The sequence below is a fragment of the Malaclemys terrapin genome, chromosome 2, assembly GCF_027887155.1.
Source record: "Malaclemys terrapin pileata isolate rMalTer1 chromosome 2, rMalTer1.hap1, whole genome shotgun sequence".
Lineage (NCBI taxonomy): Eukaryota > Metazoa > Chordata > Testudines > Emydidae > Malaclemys > Malaclemys terrapin.
Genome location: NC_071506.1, coordinates 132,003,650 through 132,030,004, shown reverse-complemented (window position 1 = coordinate 132,030,004; position 26,355 = coordinate 132,003,650). Strand labels below are relative to the sequence as shown.

Sequence of the window (26,355 nt, the reverse complement as noted above, 5' to 3'; positions counted from 1 at the left end):
GCTAAACCAGGGGGCTTTGTTCACTCCAATGGGAGTTGCAGGTGCTCAGCACCTCTGGAAACCAGGCAACGGTGACTCAAGATTATGGATTTTAAGGCCCTTTAAGGGACTGCTGTGATCCATCCGGTCTGGTCCCTGCATCAAGATGAGCCAGAAAATTCCACTCAGTCAGTGCAGAGAAACTAGTGCATCTTAGAAAGAGCCCTTTACGGCCTGACTCTGTGCTCCCTTAGACAGGCATAAGACAGGAGCAACCCCCTGAAGTCAGCGGAGTTGCTCCGGTGTAAGAGACAGCAGAATCAGAGCCCTGGTCTTGATTTAAGGACTCCATACTATGGAAGATTTCCCCCACCCCTTGGCACTTCAAATCAATGACCTCTCCTGTAAATGCTCACCCAAGGTCACAGAGCAAGACCAGGAGAGAGCCAGGAATAGAAGTCAGGCCTCTCAACAGTTCGAATCACAAAGCCACTGTTCCTCTCTGGTAGTATAAGACCTCACCATGGTATTCTGCTTGGAACCGTGCTGAGAAATGGGGTGAGAGTGACTGGGGGAAGGGGTGTTGGAAAACTGATAGGATTAGTTGATTAACGAATAGAGTTAACCAGGTTCTAGCTTCTCAAGAGGCAGTGTGGGCTAGTGGCTATAGTGCCAGATGTGGGAATAGAGAGATCTGGCTTCTATTGCCAGCTCTGCCGCTGACGTGCAGGGTGACCTTGGACAAGACTCTTCACTTTTCTGTGCCTCAGTTTCTCCCCCACCCAACCCTGCCCTTCTTATGATTTGGCCATTTGGGTTGTAGTGGTAAAATTTTCAAAAGCACCTAAGTGACTTAGCAGTGTCAATGGCTATTAGCCAAGATGGTCAGGGATGCAACCCCATGCTTGGGGTGTCCCTAGCCTCTGACTGCCAGAAGCTGGGAGTGGACGACAGGGGACAGATCATTCGATAATTGCCTGTTCTGTTCATTCCCTCTGAAGCCCTTGCCATTGGCTACTGTCAGAAGACAGGATACTGGGCTAGTTGGACCATTGGTCTAACCCAGTTCAGCCGTTCTTATGTTCAGTCCCATTAATTTTCAAACAACACAGGCTCCGAAAGGCCTAAGTTACTTTTGAAAATGGGACTGAGGCTCCCAAGTCACTCAGGCACTTTTGAAAATGGTACCCTAAGCTCTTTGGCACAAGGATTGTCTCCTACTATCTCTCTGTGCAGCCTCCAGCACAATGGACTCTGGGGGTGGCACTGGAATACCCATCAAGGTAACAATTCTAAGGTATTAAACAAATTCAAACATCTGTGCCTGTGTTAGGGCCTGTCTACGCAGCAAAAGCGATGCAGGGGCCAGCCTAATGAGCCAGCTTGAATCCAGTTAGTGTGGGTAACAGTAGCAGTGAAGACAGCACAGTGTGGGCATCAGCTCTGATAGTATGAGGCGAGCCTGGCATAGATGTTAGGTACATACTTGACTTGCCAGCCCGCTCTGCTGACTTCATATTGTTACCAATACTAACTAGATTAAAGCTAGCTTAGATAGGCTAGCCTGTGTACAGCTTCTGTTGTGTAGACAGCCCTTTAGAAATAGAGCCAAAGATTATTCTGCCTGAAATCACTGGGGAGGGAAAATCATTTGCGTTTTGCCACATGTGCAGTTTATTTAACTCTTTGTACTTTGCTCAACTTGGGAAGTGCAGCTAGACAGGTCCTCTGCTGCTGCTGCTGCATTTGGGTATCCAGTACAGCAGAACAACACTTACATCTCAAAAGAAACATACAGACAAGCCCCCCAAACATGCTGTGCTTGAAATAAAAAAAGCACCCAAGACATTAATTTTTATTCATTTCAGGTTTAAAAAAAAACAAACCCAAAGTCTAAATGTTTAGGCCTAAAGCAACAACAGTCGACTCTTTAAGGAAATATTGGAATGTATTAAAAAAAAACCTAAAAGTGGTTTCTCTTTACCTGGTAGGGAATCATAGACACTAGGCCAGGTTGCTCTCTGGCTAGTCAAACGGGGTGTCCTCATTTTATTTCTCTTCCAAAGTAGGCGTGTGGTTGGGAATTTGGTCTCTCGAAGCAAAAGGAAAGCCCCTGACTGAGGGAAGAAGGGAAGTCAAAACCCTACAATAAAATAAATAAAATAAAGAGGCTTGTGACAAGCTGAAAACAAGTGCTGGGATCTTGCCTCTGCAACTGTGGTGCTCAACCTTTTCCATGCTGGAACGCCCACCGCTCAGTCCCAGAACCCTCTTCCCTCTGGCTAATAACCAACCAGGAGGGGAAAGATGGCCCAGTGGTTAGAGTGCTAAGTCAGTACTCTAAAGACCTAGGCTCAATTTCCTGGTCTTTCTCCAACTTTCCTGTGTGACCTTAGGCAAGTCATTGTGAGCATGCCTATACAGCAGTTACTGGGTGCTTTTTTTCCCCTCCATCGAGATAATCTACCTCCTAGGATGATGGAAGAATTCTTCCACCGACTTAGCCACATCTACACAGAGGGCTAGATTGGCTTAACTACAGTGCTCAGGGGTGCAAATATTTTCATCCCCCTGAGTGACGTAGATGGGTCGATCTAAATTTTACTTATAGACCAGGCCTTAGTCTCTCTGTGTCTCCGTTCCCCCTCTGTACAAAGGGGATAATAGCACTGCCTTGATTTCCAGGAGTGTTACGAGGATAAATATGTTACAGATTGTGAGGGGCTACAGTAATGGGGCCAGCTAAGTACCATAGACAGACATCTACCTCCCCTCTGGGAAGGCAGAATGATCTGAACCCTTCTGCTGCTCTACAGGCTTCCAAGTCACTTGGATTTGTTGGCCCTGGGACCCTTGCAGACAGTCTCCTGCATATCAGCTGTCTGTTCGCTAGATACATCCATGCACACTGGAGAAAAAACTCCGGCTAGTTCATCCCTATCCCAAGGCAGGATTCTTCCCTACAGTCCAGTTGACAGTCTTGTTCCACTGCGTCCACATGGGGAGACTGTCCCACAGTCTAAAAGATCGCACCAGTAAGAAGTTTTGAGTTTAGCCCGTGTAGCGGAATAAAAAATCCCAACCAGCTGCCAGGATTGGTCCCACAGGAACTTGGCTGTCAGGGTGGAGTTAGCACCTTTGATGCTGAGAACGGGGTCAGAAGGAGAAGTCTCCAAAACCAGTTGCTGTCTGCTTCCCTCCCAGCAGGGGTCGCTGTACAGAAGGGCAGGCAAAGCAATGGGTGTTTGAATCTTGGGGGTCGTTACAGGGGTGCTCTAGAACAAAGGGAAATCCTGCCTGGGATTACATCTATATACAAAAAATAACCCCCCAAACCTGATCCTTGCTCCTTGAGTCAATATTTCTTTGTGCCTAAGAGAATCAAAGTATAAAAATAGAGCATCTTTGTAAAAAAAAATATGGGGAGTGGCAGGGTGCTGGGGGGCACAGTCCTATGTACAGCTGGGGCAATGGGTGTGCGTGGGTATGGGTGTGTTTGGAGGGCAGGACGCACAGCAACGTGCAGCATGGCGTAGTGGTGGGCACCGGGCGTGCAAGTGACACACAGACCTAGGTATGGAATGGGGGAGCAGAGTGGATCTGTGTGTGGGAGGCAGATGGCCCGGCCCTACATACAGCATGGGGCAGCAGTCTGGGTCTGTGTGTGGGGTGGGCAGACGGCCCGGCCCTCCGCACAGCAGGGGTGAGTGGCACTATCCAAAACACAGGGCCCTACGTGCGGGGCCGCGGGGTGCGGGTGCGCTTCGTCCGGCGCGTCGGGGAGGAGGACCCCACAAACTCAAACTGCTTCTGCCGCTCGGCGTTGTTGGGGAAGGGCAGCTGGCCGCGGTAGAGGCGCTTGATGAAGTGTGCCTCCCGCTGGTTCTGGCGGCTCTTGGTGGCTTTCCGTGGGCGGCCCTTGCGCGTGAAGGCCATGTACCAGCCCTCATGGCGGGCATTCTGGAAGGCTGTGTAGTTGTTCTCCAGAACGATCTCAGTGAAGATGCAGTCTTTGCTCTTGCCATTGGGCTGGATGGAAGGAAGGGAGAGAGAGTGGGTTAATCCAGCAGGGAAAGGGTTAAGTGTTGTTAGGCTGGGTCTGATCCTGGGCCACTGGTTTTGCCATTGGACTTCGTGGGAGCAGAATCAAGGCCTGGGAGGATCTAGTGCCAATAGAAGGTGCCGGGTTGCCAGACCTCATGAAAGCCGGGCAGGCTTCCCAGGCCTCTGCCAGGCAGGGAACCCCACTGCTCATGGGTAAGAGGGGAGTCCAGTCTCTCTGTCCCATTCAGTCCTTGGCTGCTGTTCTGGGGCTCCCAACAAGGGGTCTGTATAATGCTAATCGGGGGGGAGGGGTGCTTTCTGGGATCCAGTGGGAACTGGACCAAGACTCACCAGATTCATAGAATCATTGGGCTGGAAGGGACTTGAGAGGTCATCCAGTCCAGCCCCCATCTGAGGCAGGACCAAGCAAACCTAGACCATTCCTCTGACCTGCTGTTAAAAGCTTCCAATGACAGGGATTCCACAACCTCCCTTGGTAACCTGTTCCAGAGCTTAACTACCCTTACGTTAGAAAGTTTTTCCTAATATCTAACCTACATCTCCCCTGCTGCAGATTAAGCCCATTGCTTCTTGTCCCACCTTCAGTAGACATGTAGAACAATTCATTCAGGGCACCCAGGCCACCAACCAGAGATGGCTTATAACCCCTGCCAGCCAGAGCTGGACTGGAACTGATGTCTCTGAGGTGTCCAATCCTCTGCTCCCTTTTCAATCCCATCAGTCATTCAGTCCCCCTTTGACTTGCAGTTTTGCTCAGACAGCTACTTGAGGTAAATCTCCCACTCCACATATCATCCCAGGGCAGAGCTTCTGTTTTCTCCTCAGCATGATGGAACAATCAAAGAACAACCAGACCCAGAGTATCCATCCTGCTGATGTAGGGCTTTGAGAGTTTACTCAGGGCTCTCTTGAAATAGCACGAACATCAATAAAGCTCCCTCCTGTAGCTCGCTATGGAATCCCAGGGCCTTCATTTAAGGAGCTTCCAATTAACGAGGAGACAATATGATGCAGTGGGAGAGCACCCTATGGTCTTTCTATCTCACTGTAATGCTTATCTGAGCTAACCAGGACTCCAGCAGCATGAACTTCCCCACAGCAGGGCCCTGTCCATGCCAGCCAGGTCTCCAGCAGAATGAGAATGACCCTTGGTAGTGCCTGGGCCTCTGATGCCTAAAGTTTCCAATCACCTGTTCCAAAGTGGAAAGAAAAGTGTCTGAGGAAGCATCCAGATGGGGCAGCAATGGAGCAGCGTGCATCTACGGATCAGTGCAGAGGCGCTACTGTGTGTGCAGGGAAGGGCTGATTTCCTGCAGCACTGATGAGACCTGCAGGACCAAGCATGACTTGCCTGTTAGTGCACTTCCTTGGCACAGCCTGCAGGGCGACTGCAAGAGCACAGCTGGAGTGAGCCAGCTTAGCTGCATTGACTTTAATGGAGCTATTCTGACTGACACCTGCTGAAGTTCCAGCCCATTGTTTTTATACAGCTCCTACAAAACAGCAGCGGGGGCTTGCCAGGTTCTGTCTTCTCGGAGATGGATCCCGATAAAGAAGAGAGATGTTATAGATTCAGGCATTGGAGGCCAGAAGAGACCCTTAGATTATCTAGTCTGACCCCTTGTAGATCACATTTATTTCACCCCATTACCCAGGTACTGGGCTCAGTCACTTGTGTTTGGCTAAAGCATCTCATCCAGAAAGGCATCCAATCTTGATCTGAAGACATCAAGAAATGGAGACACCACCACTTTCCCTGGCAGCGTCCCAACACTTTATAAAGTTTGAAGGCCATGTTCCTTGACCGGGGGTGGGGCGGGGCGTGGGGGTGCCCCTGGCTGTGACTCACTTTTCCAATGAGCTTCCCCCTCTTGCTCATGCAGATGTATTTCTCGCTCTCGGCTCCTTTGATGCGCACACGGCTCCCAAAGGTGTCTGTCTCCACGATCAGCTTTGCTGCAAGGATGAGAGAAAGAGAGAGAAGGAGAAAACAAAACAAAACAAAGCTCCTTCCACCAATGCTAGAGTGAATGATGGCCAGTCTGTGTGCCGGGGGTCAGTGTGTGCGCTCAGGCCCATGCAGAGATCCAGAGGAGCATAGGGAGTGCGTTAAAAACAAATGCCACCAAACGGCACATACAGACTGCGCTACCAGCAGTTATATGATCTCGGCTCTAGAGGACAGATAACCCAGTGGTTAGGGCACCTGGCTAGTACTTCTTTGCCCTACCAGAAACTCCCCAGGTGACGTTGGGCAAGATACACAGGGCACATCTACACTTGGAGCTGCAGTAGGATTCCCAGCTGAAGGAGATGGACCTCAGGGTGCATGCTAACAATAAAGTTTAGCTGCTGCAGTGGAGGGGCTAACAGCTCTGCATTTGCACACCTCTCAAACAACAGGCATGCAGCTAGGGCACGTAGGTCTCCTTGAGCTGGAGATTAGTGTCAAAGTGTAGGCACACCCTCACTTGCTGTGTGCCTCAGGTCCCCATTGTACCAGGAGTATAACAGCAGTGCCCAGCCTCAGAGGGGGGATGTGGGGACAAATCTCATTGAATGGTCACAGCACATGGTGCTTTCCACTCCCCAGCTAATGGGGCTGTGATACAGAAATAGGAATTAGAGAGTAACCCAGCAGGAAAGCTGCCAGAGGGGATGGCTGGAGTATCTAAGCCTTTGGTTTGCAGTTCTGTCCTTACGTCTCCAGCAATCCACCACCCCTTTCATCTGAGAAGCAAATGGAAGCACATACCCAGCACAGATAACTTGCCCACTTACCTCAAGGATCTATGAGAGGGGTTCTCAAACTGGGGGTCGGGACCCCTCAGGGGGTCACAAGGTTATGGGGGGGTTGCGAGCTGTCAACCTCCATCCCAAAACCTGCTTTGCCTCCAGCACTTATAAGGGGGTTAAATATGTAAAAAAGTGTTTTTAATTTATATGGGGGGGGGGAGGAGGGGGAAGGTCGCACACAGAGGATTGCTGTGTGAAAGGGGTCCCAGTACAAAAGTTTGAGAATCACTGATCTATGAGGACAGGGTGAAAGCCAAGTCTGCAGCCAGGGCTGCTGCTTTGATCAAATCAGGAAATAAAGGAGATACCTATTTACAAGAAGCAGCACAGTCTAGTGGCTAAGGTATTGGCTTAGGAGTTGGGGATCCAGGGTCAACTCCTGGCCCAAGTGTATGTCTTTGGGCAAGTAACTTCTTTCTCTATTTCCCTTCCCACCCGTTGTGTGCTATAGTGTAAGCTGTTAGGGGCAAGGACAGAAGTAACAGTAATTATAATATTACAATTAAGCAATTCTGCTTTTGTCCCAGGTAACAATGAACAAACCCTTCACATGGGCATGTGATGAAAAATGGCCACTGCCAGTATTCGATATCATCAAAACACACAGTAAAGAAAAGGTTAAAGTTGCACAAAGCATGGGACTATGCACAGTATTATTACCATTGCACACTGTATGTGTTTTGCTGTGTTAGTCTCTTGACCAGTCAGTCAAGGGTTAATTGTCTTTGAGTCCATTCCACATTCTTTAATTAGAACACCTGGGGTCTGATGTGTTCCTAAGGCCTAGAACCCTCTGTGAACAGACAAAAATACCTATATCTTGCAACCAAGGATCTAGCCTGCACCTGTGTTTAATTAACGATAGCCTGCCTCTGTGTTTGTTTAATTAATCTGGAGAAAGATCTGGAATATGCAAGGCAGTAGTACCTGGAGCTGGTGAGTTGAGCTATTTTCACTTCCAGGCTGCTTAGAACAGCCTTTCTTTTTTTAATAGAAATTAAGTATTTTTATTAAGGAAATTCAGGGGCATCTTTGGGATTCTTTAACACATGACAATTTCTAAAGCCTAATGCCAGAGCAATGGGGAATAGCAGATTTCAGTAGCAAAATAGCCAGTGAGCAAGTATAATTTACTGCAGGAGAGCTTCAGCTTCTGCAAAACATAATGTTGAAATTCAGCCCTGTACAGAGGGCCAGAATAAGCCTATGTACCACTTAGTAGTAGTATTACTGTAGTGCTTAGGAGCTCCAGTCATGGAGCGGAACCCTTTGTGCCAGGTGCTGTATAAGGATTAACTTGCAAGATGAGACTCTCAGCTTTTCATTTAAAAAAAAAAAAAAATTCTAGCCCTCCTGGCTATAGGGAAAAGCTTGAAAACATGACCTGTGTGCATCCTAAAGCCTCAGAAATATTTAAAAAAACAAACAAACAAACATGATTTTTAAGCCAATCTCATTATTTTTGGAGGGCCCGAGAAGCACCACCCTCCAAAATTTGGGATGCTTTTTTAATTTTTGAACCCTTTGGGGGTGGGAATTATTTACAAATGCTTGAGGGGTGGGCACACTGCACTTAGACCCTCAAAAAGGGTCTTAAGTGGGACTCAAGCGGTGCATAGTTTCAGGGTTAGGCCCTCTGCAGAGGGGTGAATTTCAGCCTAAGAAAACCCCAGACTATTGTCCCTAGCCATAAAAACTCAGTTGTGCTGCTTGCCTTTGCAGGTGCCTTTCCCTCCAGGTATGGGTTACAGTGATGGGAACTGTACCGTTAGAGATGTGCAGGACAGTGAACATGGCCCAGTTAAGTGATAAAACAACTAGATCTCTTAGGTTCTGGGACCCACCAGTTTTGTATTCAGGGATCTTGGCTTTCATCCCCCTTCCCATGTAAAATCCACATGGGCAGAACAACCATGGGGATCAACTGGCCACGAATAAATTCAGGCTGGAAATTAGCAGGTTTCTAATCAGAGGAGTGAGGTTCTGGACCAGCCTCCCAACAGGAGTAGTCAGGGTCAGGAACCTAACTGGGTTGGAGCTTGATACATTTATGAATAGGATTATACAATGGAATGGCATGGGATGACCCATGAGGTCCCTTCCCGTCCTATGTCCCTATGACCAATTCTCTATTTGTTCCAATTACTGATGGGGTCCCTAGCCAAAATCTCCCCCTCTGAACGCCCCTGCCCTTAAGAGGGGTCAAAATCCTAATCTAAATTTTTGCGCCGTTAGCCCGTCTCTGGTTACAACCTCTAAGGAAAAGCCTCTATCCACACTTGGATGAGTAACAGAATCTAATTCTAATGCAGCAAAACATTATGCCTGCCTCCTAGCGCTAGCCTGCCTGTTACAGCTGCTCAATCAAGCGAATTAGGGGAGCCATAGTTTTGCTTGGATGATGGGGAGTATGGACCGAATCCTGCTCTCAGTTACATGGATGAAACTCCCTTGACTTAAGTGGTGTTGGCTCCAGGTATAAAGACCACAATCCAGCTCCTAGAGGAGCTAATGGGCCACTGACTTTAACAGGAGTTGGACTGATTCCTAAGCAAGTGCAGAAATTGGCACATGGTGCATAAGATCCATCGGAAGCTCACACCAAGGTTTCATTGCAAATTCTCTTATCCGCTGCTCTCCAGGGGGAAAACATTCACCTTTTTGTTTATAATGAGACCGTTTCAATCAAATGGAACAATTGTTTTTAGCACCTCTCCTTGATTTGGCTACAGCTGTCCTGCCACCAGCTTTTTGATCAAGCCTTATTGTCATGTTTAACTGATCTTGAACAATTCCTCAATAAACAGAAGAATTCCCCCTTCTGGAATAAGTTTTAATCATTATGCTTTGGAGTGTTCTTTTTATCTGCTGGCTTTTGAAAAAACATCCTTTGAAAACCATTAATATCTCTGTCAATCCTTAAAATAATTTAAAAAACCCCCAAACAAATGGACCTGCTAGGTACTTTTTGTAACCCTGAATCTTTAAATCTTCATTTGATGTTCAGAACAAACTGTAACCATCCTATTTTGTATTCTAACAGACTATCAATATGGTCTGATTCCTGCTCCCACTGAAGTGGAAGGGAGCAGGACCTAGGTGTATTTTTAAATCCAGTTAAAGCTTTTCTCTTTGATTTAAGCTGGTAGTTGAAGACAATGTATTAATCTTCCAGTTGCCAGCATGTGCATAACTGAAGTCCAAACAAGATCTCAGAGCCATGACTTTCAGATCAGATTTAGGTTTAACCCACAAATAAACTGATCAGAATATAAATTGAACAAGAGTTGCATGTAACTTCACCCTAGGAGAATCTGGGACTATTGTCCCTAAAGTAGTGCTGGATTGTTACCATAACAAGCCATTGTACGTTTGAAGCATCATAGTCTCTGATGATAGTCAGGACTTTGCCTTTACGAGAGAGATTTCCACACAGGGAAATATAAACAACAATCCATACATTTTGCTGGATTCTCACATGAAAGATGAAATCCTCAAGTCAAAGGGACACTTGACTACAATGGGGTCAAGATTTCACCCAGCAATTCAGTCCCAAACATGCTAGGGATGGACTGGAATGGCTTTAGCAAGCCTGTTTTGTATATTAGACCAGAATACCTTTTAAAATGCTAGCCATAGGTTCCTTGATATTCTCAATTGCCAGGAAGTCGTCTTTCGGTTTCTAATACATACCAGTCTTCAGCTGGTTGCATTGTCAGTGAAGCTGTGGCTATGAAACTGGAAAGTCTCCTGGTCTCTGTCTCTTCCTTGAGGATATATATGAAAGCAACCCTTGTGACCCTTCTTACCCCGTACCAGGGATGCTAGTTATCTGTCTCAGTCAAGTGTCTCAAAGCACTCCCAGGGATGGGGGCAGTACCATTATCCCTGCTTTACAGACAGAGAAACTGAGGCATGGAGCAGGGATGTGGCACAGTGATTCACAGGCAATGGTGGGACTAAAACCTGGGAGTCACGACTCCGGGCATCCCTGTTTTAGACACTAGGTCTCATTCCCTTCCTGAACTGGGAACAGTCCTAATGCCCAGCCCAACCCTGCTCTTAAACACTAAATCCCATTCCCTTCCCTGAGCTGGTAATAGAACCCAGCAGGTGTATAGTCCCCTATTGTGATAGCACCTAGGAGCCCCAGATATGGATCAAAGCCCCGGTGTCCTACATGCCGCACAGGCATAGAACAAAGAGGCGGTCCGTGCCCCAAGGAGTTCACAATCTAACCCAAGCAGTGTGACTCATCCCTGTGTTGGCACTGGCCTCTCTGACCAGGTTCCAGATGTGAAATCTCTGCAGGGCCGACAACCATTTCCAGATGTGGCTGATATAGCCACATGGTAATCGCTCAGAATTAAAGTGCATTCCCCACCAGCTGGTCTCTTTCCATCACAGATGGTTGAGATCTGGCCATATGATCTGGCGGGATGGGGGCATCTCTAGCTCCTTACCGAATTTGTTGCCATCCTCTGCCGTGGCGGTGATCCTTTTGCCGTTCACCTGGACATGCTTGCCACTGGTCCGGCTGTAGAGCTGGTACTCCCTGATCTGCCTTCGGCTCAGCTGGTCTGTCATGGCGCCCTGGTCCCTCACGTACTGGTTAAAATTAGGAGACGGTTGATTCTCCCCCTTTGTTTACAAAGGGAAAAATAAAATCAATTTGTTTGGGACAGCCCCACAGACATGGCGAGGATATGGAGTCGGGAGCCATCACTGGGCCATCCTGGGCAGGAGAGCTCATGCAGGGTGGTGGGATGGGGTCTGAGACCCTGAGGAGCATGCCAAGGAGGTGGCTGGGATATAGTCAGGAACCAACAAAGGGACGTCCTGGTCAGGAGACCTAGAGGACAAGGGATGGAGCTTGGTACTCTGGAGAGGAGGTCACATACGTGATGGAACCTAGCTTGAAATTAGAGGCATCCCAGGCCGGAGTCCTCATGCAGTTTCATTGCATTTCATGCAAACTTGTGTATACATTTTAGATTCCAGGAAATCCTGGGGGGCAGAGATGGGATATGGAGCTTTTCATCTCCATTCCAAATAGACAGTGACCAAAGCCATTGCTGCCTGATGGCCGTTAGCTGGCCTAGGTGAGATGAGTCTCAGTCCAGTGCCCATAACACCTGCCACCACAGATGCAACTAGCTGGCAGGCTCAACAGAGGACTGAATGGGGCTTGGAGACCAGCTCCCCTCAGACTAGTAGAGGTCCTGGATCAAGGGGTGAGAGGGTGGGTGGGTGGATCAAGGGATGAGAGGCTGTGTGTGTATGTAAAAATTTGCACTGCTGCTCCCCATCCTGCTCCTTTTCTGGGGATACACAGATGGCTACCTTCTAAGAAGGGATAATCTGGTGCCTTTCTCTAGTAACATACCTACCTAACCAAGACCCACCCACGTCTCCTGGAAACTCAGAGACCCATCCTGTTTCTCTTATTTCTTTGTTACTTGGGATTGTTACGAGTCATAGTCTCCTATTACCCACAAAGTCCTAGTCCTCTGGGACAGCAAAATTGATTGCTAAAGGGAAGACGATTCTCTCTCTCTCTCTCTCTCTCTCTAGAAATATATCCATCCATCCATCCACTATAACCCTCTCTCTACTGGTTCGGCAGTCTCTCCATATGTTATATGTAATATTACTCTCTATCAGATATAAATATCTGCTTATCTAATATAACCTTCTATCTTCCATATATAACCATCATCCATATGTCCACTATAACTCTATTATTTATTTATTTATTTATTTACTTGTATTATTGTAGCACATAGGAACCCCAGTCCTGGAGCAGGACCCCATTGTGCTAGGTGCTGTACCAACATTGAACAAAAAGACAATCCCTGCCCTAAAGAGCTTCCAATCTAAATCTCTATCTATTCCATCATCCTGGCATCTGGCCACCTTGTGAATGTGATTCTTCAAACCCAGGACTTGTTAGCGGAGCTGGGGAGAAAGTAGAACAGATGAAGTAGTAAAGGTGTCCCCCTTTCTCTCTCCCCCCTCCCCCGATTCTCATTGTCGTTAGTAACAACAGAACAAGAGCAAAATATGGACCGTGGGAAAGAAGCTGAAATCTTCCCAAAGAATGAGTCCTCCACGGCCCTATGAAGTTATCATGACTGTGATCATAGAATAAAGGATTGGGTTGTCCTGTCCCTGCTGTATTGTCGGGGGCCCTGACAGCAAAGACCCGAGAGTAATGCGTATTCGAGGGTCTTCCTGGAAGATCATGCCCATGCAAACTGCAGGCATGTGTCACAGAGAACGCTACTTCCACAACCTCACTGTGCCATCAGCACACAAAGCCTGTTGCTGCATGTCTCACACATTTCTCTACGTGCCTCAGGACCCTTGCTGGGAGCCAGGCTCATCCTCAATAGTGACAAATACTAGAAAAGAGGGGCTGGAAATCAGCGAATGGCAAGTCAGCTGTAGCACTCAAAGTCTATGGCCAACACTCCGGATCCACGTTAGCCAAACCTGAATTAGAGGGGCCTGCTGATGTGCTGGCACCACCATCCGAAGAAGTGGGCTGTAGTCCACGAAAGCTTATGCTCTAATAAATTTGTTAGTCTCTAAGGTGCCACAAGTACTCCTGTTCTTCTTTTTGCGGATACAGACTAACACGGCTGTTACTCTGAAACTGTTGCTGAGGGGTGCCAACGCTCATGCCAGAAGCGAAGGGCAAACCACTGCTGGCTCTAGGTTCCAGAACCCCAGTGCAACCAGAGCCTCCCAGCTGCTCCCTGGATCCTATTGCAACATAGAACCTCCCAGCTGTCCCCGGAACCACAGTGCAACCCAGAGCCTCCCAGGTGCCTCCAGGATCCCAAAGCAGATGTTATAGCAGAGTCTCAGAGAGCGAAGGACCAATAGTATTACTGCCTGTTGTTTGAGCCACTGATGACCTAGGGTCAAAGAGTTTAAGGCCAGAAGAGACGACAAGACTATCTAGTTTGACATCCTGTATATCGCAGGCCACCAGCACCACCCAGCACCAGCACACTAAACCCAACAACTGAAACTCGACCAAAGTATGACAGCCCGCCGGAGACTAGACTGTGATGTGCCACAGGCAGAGAACAGGAGGGATCGAGGTGCACCAGTGTCTGATGGAGGGAAATGGTTAAGTGAGAGAGACCCAGATAACCCTGGTAAGGGACCTGCACCCGCATGCTGAAGAGGAAGGCAAATGCCCCTGCCCGAGGTCACTGCCAATCTTCCTTCCGGACCTCACATCTGGCAATCAGTGAGCATGTGAGTAAGAACCAGCCAGCCAAGCACCTGGGAGAGAGAATGCTCGGTGCCATCTCAGAGCCCTGGTCCTCCCGTCTACTGTCCCATCTCCAGCTGTGGCCATCCCTGATGCTACAGAGGAAGGAGATTAACAATAAAAAAAAAAAAAACAGAAAGAATTGGGAGGGGGAAATCCCTTCCTGACCCCTGCAGGCAGCTGGCTGAAACCCTGAAGCATGAACTTTTAGGAACATAAGACATAAACCGGAAGTGAGCCCCAGGTCCCTGAGTCCTGCCCCTATCATAAGCAATCATGTCATATAATTGTTCACAAGAACCACCGGCTGGGAGGGACAGAAATGCTAAAGAACATCAAGGCTTCGAAACCCAGGCTAAAAACAAAACCTACACTACCCTGAGTGAGACAGGCTCTCTCTCGTATATAGGGGAAGGGGGCTCTTTCTTAGCCAGCCCCTACAAATCACAGTATGGTAAAACAGCTAAACAGTAAACACCCCTGCTTCCGCCCTTCCCTGCCAGCCATGAGACAGGCTGAGTGGAACTGAGAACTGAATATGGTTCCTAATGCACAGTGACTCACCAGTAGCAAATGGTAGGTTACTCTTGGGAAGGTCATTCTACTCTTTGACTCAGCTAACGATGGACAGAATCCCACTCTGGTACATGTACATGAACTCAAGTGTTGAACCCACAGTGGGGGCTCAGAGCTGGAAGCTCCATGTATGTGTGAGGAGCAACTAGTAGGGTGACCAGATGCCCTGACTTTCAGTATCAGGACCACAAAGCTCAACAGGAAACTTGGGTCGAAACCATTGGTCTCCTGTTCAAACAACAGGAGGCTGCTGCGTGTTTCAAACAGGATCAACTCAATGCCATACAAAAGCAACAGTGGGTACTAATTCTTGCTTTTTACAGATTCAGACTAACACGGCTACCCCTCTGATACTCAATGCCATACACCGGCCCGAGTTTGCTCCAAACCAGGCCTGAAATGCCTTGAAAGTTTCCTAAACTTTAACAAACATGACAACAAACCAAATCTTTCTACCAATGCAGGAAACCAAAGAAGACTGATGTGTTAGTGGATCTATGTGCAACCATTATGTGCTGTAACCCTCCCAACATGCATGTGTGTCAAAGTATATTGACCGAATTCCCCCCTCTCCTCCTCAAAGATACACTAAAAGAAAAGGGCCAAATTCTGCTCCCCACTGGCCAGGAGCTACTATAGATTCTGATGATGTAAGAGCAGAATCTAGAGCTCAGCCTTTCAGATTTACACTGGCATAACTCCATTAACTTCAATGGCATTACTCCTGATTTACACCAGCGTAACTGACAGCAGAATCAGCCTGGAGTGGTTCAGCGCACTCCGAAAGGCTACTAAATAAAGTGTGTATTGTACCCAAACAGGCTTTGTGACTTATGCTAATGCCCTAGCAGAAACACATGCTCCCCAACAGAAGAGTTATTGTATGGTAAATACCAGCTAATTACTACAGACATGCTGGTTGACTACAATGCTGATAATCCTCAATCCCTATGACGATACAGAGCTATCACGGAGCAGTTAAACTTCAATCAATGTCTTTAACTATGCATTTTATTGGTATGAGAAGGCTTCATTTAATCTCTATGCAAGTGGAGTAGGAAGCCCTGATTTTAAGAGCTAAGACTGAGATTTTCAAAGCTCCTTAAGAGATTTGGCCACGCCATTCCGGTGGTCGAATTTTTTTAAATTTAAACTTTGGGGGGGGGAGGGAGTAAGAAATAGCTTTTCGACCAAAATACAAATGTTTGTGGAAACATTTTAGTTTGGTCAAAATGACTGAATTTTTCATTTTAAAACATAGAAACTGAAAAATACTTTTTTGTAAAAATATTCAGTTTTTGATTTAAAAAATGGTTTTTTTTTGTTTTGATTGCAGCAAAATTTTTCAGAATAGAGTTTTCAAAACCTGAACTTTTTACCAACAGCAGAAAAAATTACCAACACTAGTCATCGAAAGCTGGACAAAATCTTTTTGTTGTTACTTGAAAACCAAAATATTTCTGTGAGGAAAATTAGGACAAAAATATTGAAACACTTGGATTTTTGAAACCGCTGTAGTCCACGTCGCTTAGCCATCTTTAAAAATCTCAGCTAGAATGTAGCTCTTTAGCTTGTGCGTGTCACATAAGTAAATCCATCCTCAGCTGTGTAAAGTTGCTCCCTTGCCTTCAATGGAACACCAGTGATTTACCCCAGCTGACTTCAGTGGGGCCAGGATTTCACCCAGCTATTACCATGGCAGAACTGAGATCTTAAAGACCTATTGCTAAATAGTGTGCAACCCTGCTCCCATTCCGGTCACTGAGCATTTTGCCATTGACTTCAGGTGAAGCAGGATCAGGCCCTGTCTATGGACCACTTTAATCTGCCCCAAATTTCTCTGGGAATCTGAGTGCTGGTCAGAGATTATCTACAACACCAACTTCAGCTCATCAGACACATTCACAGAGCAGTGACATGTGCCACTGGGCTGGCTCAGAACTTCTTGCTGTAAAAGGAAAGGCAGCAATGGGGTTCTGGTTTGTGACCAGGTCTCCCACAGTACTACACATAATAAATAAAATAAAAACTGGTAACTTAAGCACAGATTGGCTCTCCCTGTATTAATAGCTTCTCTACAGTAAATCCGCACGCTAGGGTATGTTTCGTAGACCTACTTGTGACATTATTACCAGATTTTTCAGACAGGCTCAGAACGCACCATCAGGCCCAGATTTTCCAAAAAGCTCAGATTCCATTACGTGCTGAGCAGTTTTGCAAATCTGGCCATAAGTGGGAGCTATCCTCTATTATTTTATATTATGCTCACACTTTCTATCAGGGTTCTAGTTATAAATAGTTAATAGATGGTTAATAGATGCTTTAATAAATGGTTTTTCAGAGTCCAACAGGATGACAGGTTGCTTATAACCATGGCTTACAACCGTCTATAACACTTTCTACTGATGTGCTTATAAACATCAATGCTGTAGGCTGCTCTGTACATGCTTGTAACAGCTGTTAATTATGTATTAATCCTTTATAAACCATTTCTGAATGGACCCTTAAAGTGTGACTATTATATTTACGGTGAGGCACAAAAGGCAGGACCTTCACAATGGACTCGATTGTACAACACTAACTCATACTTGTGCACCTTTAGACGAGCAGCCTCACTGACGTCCATGAGTGCTTGTGTGAGTGCTCACCAGCATGAATGAGGGTGGCCCAACGAGCCCTCTGTAGGATGAGACCAACAGAGTCTAAGAAGAGACTAGTGATGTTGGATGCCTCCATTTTTCAGTGCGCAACGTGAGACACTTTAAAGGGCTTTGATTTTCAGATGATGGGTGCTCAGCACGGTCTGGAAATCAGAAGCCTTTAAGGTTTCCCAAGCAGGGCACCCAGAGTCACTTCTGAAGAGTTTTGTGTTGCACGGCCGTGATCAGGTGAATGGCTTAGTCCTGCCCAGGGGCCGAGCACTCACAGATCCTGTAAACTTCTATGGGGGTCTCAGGCACTCAGTACCTCCCAGGACCAGACCCTTTGGCAAAGAGGGCAATTGTCTCCTTTTAACTCAGGTTGGCTTCTGGAGCAGGGCTCTCCTGCGCCCTCCCCCCCACCTCCCCGCCTCAATTCAGCTGGGTCTCAACTCAACTGAGCTCCATAGGGGCTCTTTCTAGACCGTCCGCTGTCTGTCCCCATCCATCAGGACTCATAGCATCATGTTGGACCTGTGAACCCTGACAACGGGGGACTTGTGCATTCCTCTGGGGGAGGAATGAATGCAGGGATGAAGCCAGGTAGAAATCCCCACTCCGTGAGTTCCTGGAGCTGCTTCCTTTTAATTCATCCAAAATCCTCTTGCATTTATTTATTTATTTATTTATTTATTTTGGCTCTGCTTCATTCTCCCCTTGAGTGATCTTTCCCACCTTTTCCTTCAGCATTCAGCAGCCTCCGCTCATTTCAGATCACAGAGCAAAACCCCTCTCTCTCTCTCTCTCTCTCTTCCCCCCCCCCCACCTCTTCCCCACCTCCCTCACAAAGGAGGACAGAGAGGGTCTAGCAAAGATCACAGCAAACATTATCTATGTGGAATCTTCACAGGTCTTTAGTGTGGCCGCTGGGGGGGATCGACCCCTTGCTGCTGCCAAAGGAACTGGTGATCAGCGGTCCCAGAGACAGCTGCTCATCACACAGGAGCTCAAGCATGGCTCTGGCCTTTGCCAGCTTGCCCCCCCTCTCGCCCCGCCTGCCATACACCCTCAGTGGGGGAAAGGCAAGCAGTTCAAGGGAAAGCCCCACACCACCTTTCACAGTGCCATCAAATGAGCCCCCCGCCCCCAAGGGGGCAATAAAACCAGGCCCAACACCATTGTGCTAATTTCTGCTCCACAACACGCTGCATCCCTGAGCCTTTGTGTGTGTGTGTGTGTGTGTTTTGGGGGGTGGGGTGGGGAAGGGTCTAGGGTCTCACTTCCGGCAAGGATTCGCTTTAGAGGCTTTGGGGGTGTTTCTGTCCCCATCAAAGGCACCTCCATTCCCCTCTTGTTTTCAAAGGCATTTACCTTAAAAAGGTCCGGAGTGCATGTTAAGGAATCCAAGGATGGCCTGTTAAAACGGTTTGGAGCCTAGCTGAGAGGGTGCTGGTATGGAACAGTGCCTTTTAATAGCCCTGGCTTTTATTGAGATCACAAAAAGGGACACTGCATCTTTAAAAGGAATGGGGGGTGGGGGGGTTAAACCCCAAGCCATGGCAAGCTGCTCTGACTTTGGATTTAAAACCAACGGGCCTGATTCTGCTCTCACATACCATGCTGGTGTAAATCAGAAGAAACTCCATTGAAGTGATTGGGACAGATCCCCAGCTGGTGTAAACTGGAATAGCGCCACTGAAATCAATGCTGATTTACACCAGCTGCAGATCTGGCCTGATGGAGTCACACTGGTATGAAACTGGTGTGAGAGGAGACTCAGGTCCCAAAAATCTCAACTTTGTATATTTCTGGACTGGAGCATTTCCCCTCAATGAGCAGTATTCTAACGAAATATACCGGGTTCCTATACAGCACAATGTACCCGTTATCTAGGGGTAAGGCCCAATCCCGTGAGCAGTTACACACAGGAGCAATCCCATTGACCGTAATTGTCTATTACATCTACTTCTAGATAGACACAATTTCATTTCTGAAACAGTTAAAATAATTAGTCTTACCTTCATGATTATCCAGTCCTACAATTGGTCCTGAACCTTCAAACATGCACATAAGTAATTTTACTCACCTGAGTAGTGCCATTTGAGTTCCTTGGGCAAGATTCTGCTCTCAGGCCAGTGCAACTGCACTGTCAGTACAGTTACTCCTGAGCGATGCTGGTCTGTGATTAGAATCTACCCCTTAGGTTTACTCATGTGAGTAAAGTTACCCATGTGCATAGGTATTTGCAAGAGAGAGAGCTCCTTAACTTTTAAAACTGTGCTATGTTTAATAACTTTAATAAAAATAAATCAATATTGTCAGCATTAGCAAAACAGAATGCACAGGTAACATTTTGATTTTGGTTGAGAGTACAACATTAGCCAATTTATTTTCAAGCACCACACAAACTGATACATGCCACCTTTAGGATTAAAGCAGTGCACCACAGGGAAAAAAAAGCAATTACTCTGGTTTCCAAAAGAGCTTTGGGCACTTTGGGTTTGAATGCTATTGCAGCCCGGTGTCTTTAAACAATTTGGTTTTGTTGCAAAGAAAGAACTCCACAAGTAAATCGAAAAAAATGTAACCTGACTTTTTGCACTTGGAAGGGGGGGGGGGGGGGGGCTGGTTAGTAAAACAGACAGTCTGTTGCAAACGTACCTGGGTTTGACAGGAGAGCATTAAGAGCTGGAAACATCTGTATTTGGAAACAAAAGAGAGAGAGAAAAAAATACACAGGGTTTTGTTTGGGGGTTATTCTGTCTACTACTAATACACTATTGATTAAACCTTGTTGCAAATAATTGGAACAAAGCTAGCTGTGAGGAAAGAAGAAAGCGCTTACATGGAAAGGTTTTGGAGGCTGACGTACTGCTGCATGTCGCTTGCCAAAAGAAAAAAAAAAAGAGATAAATACATAAAATGAACTAAATCAGCTGAGTGCTCTCAAACTCTCCCAAAGCTGCAAAGATCTCTTAAAGCTGGCACATTCCTGGGGGTGAAGCTAAGGAGCAGTGTCCCCTCCTTTTTAGTTTGAAACCCCCAGTAACAGCAGGAAAGGAGATGTCAGAAAAAAACAACCCCACTTCTTGCACCTTTAAGACCACATGTGATCATAAAGTGCCTGGAACAAAAATTGATAGAGTGCATGGAGATGGCTGGAGCAGCGCATCCGTCTTCTTCCTTCCTTTCTTTTTTAATCTTTACCAGGGTCCTTGCCGTGCTTCAAGAACCTTCATAGCATCCAAGTTTGTTTCATCCATTTCCCCTTTCCTCCCCACCCCACCCTTCCCCAAAATAGAAACTTGCTGCTTTCCTCAGTTTATTCACTGGGTTGCATCCCTCCTGCAGCCTGGTAGCTGCGTCCTCCTACATGGGAAGGTGGCTCAAGGCAAGGTGCTCCCATCTGGGGAGGAGAAGACACTTCAGAGGCTCAGGCTCCAGTAAATTCCAAGCTTGGATCCAACAGAGAGATTACGCGAGGGAGCAGGGGCTTGCTTGCAGGCTATTGCTAGCACTTCCCATGTGTCAGCCCTGAAAGCTTGGAAGAGTCTCTGCAGACAGGGGCAGAACCTTCCCTTCTGGCTTCCCTGCAAGTCATTCAGCAGCTGGAGAAGGAAGGAGGAACCTTACCTAGCAGGAGCCTGTGAGGGAGGAGAAAGGGGGTGGGGGAGGCAGCTTGGCAGAGCGGCTTGTTGTGTCCCCAAGTTGGAGAAACCAACCTCAATTAACAGAAGTGGGGAGAGGGTGACTGACTCATCTGATCCCCCACTCCCAGCAGCACACACCTGGCATAGGAGGGGTATGCGCCTGTGGTAGTGGCTACCTGCTTCTTTTAACTTACAGCATTGGGGCATCTGTGCGGGAAAGCCACAAGCACTGGAGTTCAGCAGCTCAGCCGGGGCGCAGAGCGTGAGAGCTGGGGACAAGGGGGACTTTTTGGCCAGCATCATACAATAGCATCAGGTGGCTGGTGACTTATGTCTTGCGGGGGAAAGAACACAGTTACTCCCCTCCCAGCCTGCATGCAGTGATGCCCCAGGAGGTTTGTGCCTCCCCTTGCTCAGATGAATGGCTAGCAACCCACTGCAGAGGGGGTCGCAGGTTCCCTGATTCCTTGCAGTGGGAGGTGATGGGCTAGCTTGCAGCTCTAGCTAGTGGCCCAACATGCTCCCAACCACAGGTGACCTTGGGCACTCTCCCACCCTGGCCCTGGGGATGTGCCAAAGAAGAACCCTGGCACTTCTCAGTAGAAGTCAGGCTAAAACCTACATGGGGAGGAGGCTGACAGCAGACGGATGTGGGCCAATAGCCAATACTTTGTTTATCTGTGTCCAGAGCAGCGTTCTCCAGAGGCGATGGGGTTTGATACAGTGTGTCCATTTGGTATCACTGCACCAGGCCAAGTCAGTGGCCGCCTGCCATTTATTGTGAGAATCAAGCCACTGTGTACGCCTGGCAAGGGAAAGGTGAACTCCCTTCTCTCCACACTCCCTCCCTGGGAGTCCTTGCTGCCCCCACTCAACCCCCGGCCACGGACACTTTCCGCTCCCCTGGAATGTGGAGGCGGGGGGGTGGAGGCACTGAGCTGCCAATGCGTGGCTGGCGTAAGTGGCGTGTTCTGGAAGCAGAGATCATAGCAGAAGGGGGGACAATCTAGGAAACCAAGCCAGCGCCTGCCCAGGCCCTCTGCCACTGGAATTCGGTTGTCTCCCTCTGAATGCTCTCTGCCCACGCTACTGAGCCCAGGTGCTGGCCTGGGGTTTTGCCACACTCAGGCAGTGCTGAGAGGGACCTAGGAAGGAGCGCAGCGCTACAAAAGCTCCCATAAAAGGAGCTCAAATCCAGGACTGAGATTGGAACTAAAACACCCCTTTAGACCAGGCCATCTCCTGCTCTGAAAGTCTCAGGAGGAGTAGCTGCACCCCCATTCAACTCAGAAACTCTACAGCATACCCCCAATCACACAGTGCCCCCCAGTTCAGCTACACATCAGCCACATGCACCGGCCTGCAGGGTTATTTCCAGTGGTTGGCACTCATTTCTGGGAGTCATGGCTCCTTGTTTCTATGGCCATCTCCGGAAGGGAGTGTCTCAGACAGCAGATTGCGAGACTGGGACCCAGGGCTCCTGGGTTCATACCTAGCTCCAGGAGGGAGTGTGTATAGTGGTAAGAGCAGGGGGCTGCAAGTCAGAACTCTTCTAAGTGCCATGCCTAGCTGCTCTGCAACTGACTCACTGTGAGACCTCAGGCAAGTTCCTTCATCTCCCTGTGCTTTGGTACTCTTAAATGGGGATATGATACAGACCTACCACACAGGAGGATTATGAGATTTCATTGGGCAATATGTGGTGACTGCTTTTGTATCCTTGGTCAGAGGCCACTGTATTCATTGTAGCCACTGCATGAGAAATGTATCTCTAAGTCTAAAGGAAACCTGGGCCTTTCTAACCAAGGGTTGCTTTAAAGCTAGATATCTCAGTCACCCTTTCTAATAAGGTTATTACAATTACAGGAGAGTTACATGGCAGCTTTGCCTCTCCGTGTGCAATTATCATGAAGTCACATAACTGGAAGGTTATCTTCATGGCTGGGTTACTTATTATTACCCCTCTAATTCATATATACTAGTAGAATCCATGTATATTAATTATGCACTGTAGTCATTCCCAGTCATGTAATGAACTTTCTAGCTATATGAATTACGTATCAAAAAGCATAACCACCCTGTGACTGCACTATAATTATATTGCCATTGGAGTGTCCTGATTATAAAGTGTGATTGGCTCCCCTAGCACCGTCACCTTTGTCCTTTATGATCAAATATGCCCCTTCTGGAGCACCGGTAATGACCCACCACCCCTGACCGGAGCAATGGTCCTTCTAGGTTTGGTAAGCGCTCCACACAGAGTCAGCCTTGTCAGGAAAGAAACTAACACTTTTTAATCAATTGCATGAGCGCTCAGCTCATTTGGAGTCTGCTTGGGTCTCTGGAAACATCAGATGCTTAACACAATGCATTAGCATAGTCACTTCCATGCTGGCATGACACCCACTCATGGGCACAGTCAGTCCTGTACTAACAGCTCCACACCTTCCCTTTCAGTTTCCTGCAGTGACCAACAACAGATACTTCAGAGGAAGGCATAAAATACCCCCCAGCATGCTGTGTGACCATGTGGCCTAATGGATCGGGTATCTGACTTCACATCAGAAGACTAAGGGCTTGCATCTCTTCATGGTCCATTTGCTTCAGCGCTTGGATACTAAGGTGATAAGTGCCTTATAAATACCTTTGACGGTTATCTAGATAATGCCCCTTATTACGTCCCAAAGTGCTGCCTAGTGTTGCTGTGCACTATTAAACTACTGCTGCCTTTTGCCCCAGAGGTGGCTTCATGTCACTGGTGGACCTGCCCTCGGTTTACTAAGCACTTTGGCATGAAAGGTGCTACAGAAACAAATGCATTACTGTATACTTCAAAGGTGATCTACCATATCCCAGAAATAGGTGCTAATGCAAAGCAGTCAACTGCTGAAGTGGGGACCTGGTGGCCAAAGAAGGAGATTGGGTTCTGTGCGACTTGGGTGACTCTCACTATTCCCCATGCTCCCCTTCTGGCCTCCTACAGCTTGCCCGTTCTGCTGATCAGATCACGGCTGAACAGGACTGTGAAGAGCTGACAGTGCAGTGCGCAGCCCAGGACAAATCACATTCAGTCTCACGTCACCTAACTCCATTCTTCCCAAGCACCAGGACATTTTGTGTGTAGACAAGCCTGCATTGCTCATTACACTTATTGCCTTCTAATGGATTCTCAGGTCTTTGGAAAAAGAACGAGGGGTACTTGGGGCACCTTAGAGACTAAGGGTAGGTAAGCAAATCGAACTTCTGGGTTCGACTTATCGCGTCTTGTCTGGACGAGATAAGTCGAACCCGGAAGTGCTCGCCATCGACTGCAGTACTCCAGCTCGGCGAGAGGAGTACCGCGAAGTCGATGGGGGAGCCTGCCTGCCGCGTCTGGACCGAGGTAGGTTCAAACTAAGGTACTTCGAACTCTGAAGTTGCGTACCTTAGTTCGAATTGGGGGGTTAGTGTAGACCTGCCCTAACAAATTTATCTGGGCATAAGCTTCAGTGGGCTAAAACCCACTTCATCAGCTGCATGCAGTGGAAAATACAGTAGGAAGATATATCTATCTATATATACATATACAGAGAACATGAAAAAATGGGGGTTGCCATACCAACTCTAATGAGACTAATCAATTAAGGTGGGCTATTATCAGCAGGAGAAAAAAAACTTTTGTAGTGATAATCAGGATGGCCCATTTCAAACAGTTGACAAGAAGGTGTGAGTAACAGTAGGGGAAAAGAACAGGAGTACTTGTGGCACCTTAGAGACTAACAAATTTATTAGAGCATAAGCTTTCGTGGACTACAGCCCACTTCTTCGGATGCATATAGAGTGAAACATATTGAGGAGATATATATACACACATACAGAGAGCATAAACAGGTGGGAGTTGTCTTACCAACTCTGAGAGGCCAATTAAGTAAGAGAAAAAAACTTTTGAAGTGATAATCAAGCTAGCCCAATACAGACAGTTTGATAAGAAGTGTGAGAATACTTACACTTCTAGTAGGGGAAAAATTAGCATGGGGAAATAGTTTTTACTTTGTGTAATGACCCATCCACTCCCAGTCTTTATTCAAGCCTAATTTAATGGTGTCCAGTTTGCAAATTAATTCCAGTTCTGCAGTTTCTCATTGGAGTCTGTTTTTGAAGTTTTTTTGTTGGAGAATTGCGATTTTTAGGTCTGTAATTGAGTGACCAGGGAGGTTGAAGTGTTCTCCAACTGTTATAATTCTTGACATCTGATTTGTGTCCATTTATTCTTTATTCAGGTCTTTGGGGCAGGGACCTTTCCTTCATATATGTTGATACAGTGCTGAGCACAATGGACCCTGATCAGGGCTTCTAGGCATTGCGGTAATATAGATAATAATAAGTCACTTTCACACTCTGTACCTCAGTTTCCCCAGGTGCAAAATTAAGATGATGATACTCTGCTCCGTGTAAGAACCCCTATAGAAGAGATTAACATAGGCCTTGTTGACAGTGGGGCTGTGACCCATTTGCAGTAGCTGCCCCACTCCCTAACCCCTAGTGTAGATAGACAAAACTGCTCTAAGCCCCGATCTGAACCATGCAGCTTCTCCTGGTTTCAAGCAGGGATAAACAGTGCAGTTGCAAATAATAATCCCTAGTTCTTTTCATCAATAGATCTCAAGCACTTTACAAAGGACGTCAGTATCATTAGCCTCATTTTGCAGGTGGGGAAACTGAGGCATGGGGGGGAAGTGACTTGCTCGAGGTCATTCACTAGGCTAGTGACTGAGCTGGGTATAGAAACCAGGTCTCCTGAGTGCGAATGCCATGCGCTATCCACTAGGTAATACTGCCTCCCAAGGTTTCCCTGACTCCACTAGGGCAGTCATGGGGGTACCTGAACATCAGTGTCTGAAACCTGCAGTGCAGAGCAGGCCATACAATGGTTCCCTGGGTGGAAAGGGCTAGTGAGGGGCATAGGATTTTCTTGGGTTCTTTCCCCCCCACCCCATGATGGAGGAGCCCAGTGGAAGGTGCTGAGCAGGGCTGGGAGCATGCAGACCCCTCTCCCCCTTTTGAAGTTTTAGTATTGGGGGGAAGATGTGATTTGGTGCTAATGACCCAAATTAAGTCTCACCTGGTGTTTTCTCACTTCCCCCATTCAGGAAGTTCCCCCCAAACCACAAAATGCAGCTTCAAATAAACAAAAGTGTTGATCTTCCCTCTGGCTTGTGTGTGTAATGGGGGAGCACCAGCTCCCATGGCTTCCTCTTTCCCTAGGCTTCTCCTATGGGAATGCTTTGTCTCATGTGATGATTACACTGGGAAGAGGTGCTAATATCACCTAGGGAACTGGCTGGCAGCAGCTTATGGGGATCAGCTTCTCCACCCCACCCCC

General features: G+C 47.4%; 1 protein-coding gene across 1 annotated transcript; it reads right to left on the bottom strand.

The window, feature by feature from the left end:
- Positions 1 to 3,711: 3,711 nt before the first annotated feature.
- FGF17 (fibroblast growth factor 17) lies at positions 3,712 to 20,235 on the bottom strand. The gene is made up of 5 exons (XM_054019784.1): positions 20,189 to 20,235; positions 20,005 to 20,041; positions 11,304 to 11,481; positions 5,894 to 6,000; positions 3,712 to 4,008 (listed from the first exon to the last, which is right to left on the bottom strand). Exons 1-5 carry the CDS (start codon positions 20,221 to 20,223, stop codon positions 3,712 to 3,714), a joined length of 654 nt encoding a protein of 217 aa, XP_053875759.1. The 5' UTR covers positions 20,224 to 20,235.
- Positions 20,236 to 26,355: the final 6,120 nt, after the last annotated feature.

What these genes read in the sequence shown, in the direction of transcription:
- FGF17 (XM_054019784.1), bottom strand. Translation starts at nt 20,223, where the DNA reads ATGCAGCAGTACGTCAGCCTCCAAAACCTTTCCAT. An exon ending in TGCTCTCCTGTCAAACCCAG is followed by an intron (nt 11,482 to 20,004) that starts GTACGTTTGCAA and finishes TTGTAAACAAAG; the next exon opens with GGGGAGAATCAACCGTCTCC. An exon ending in GGGGGAAGCTCATTGGAAAA is followed by an intron (nt 4,009 to 5,893) that starts GTGAGTCACAGC and finishes CCTTCCATCCAG; the next exon opens with CCCAATGGCAAGAGCAAAGA.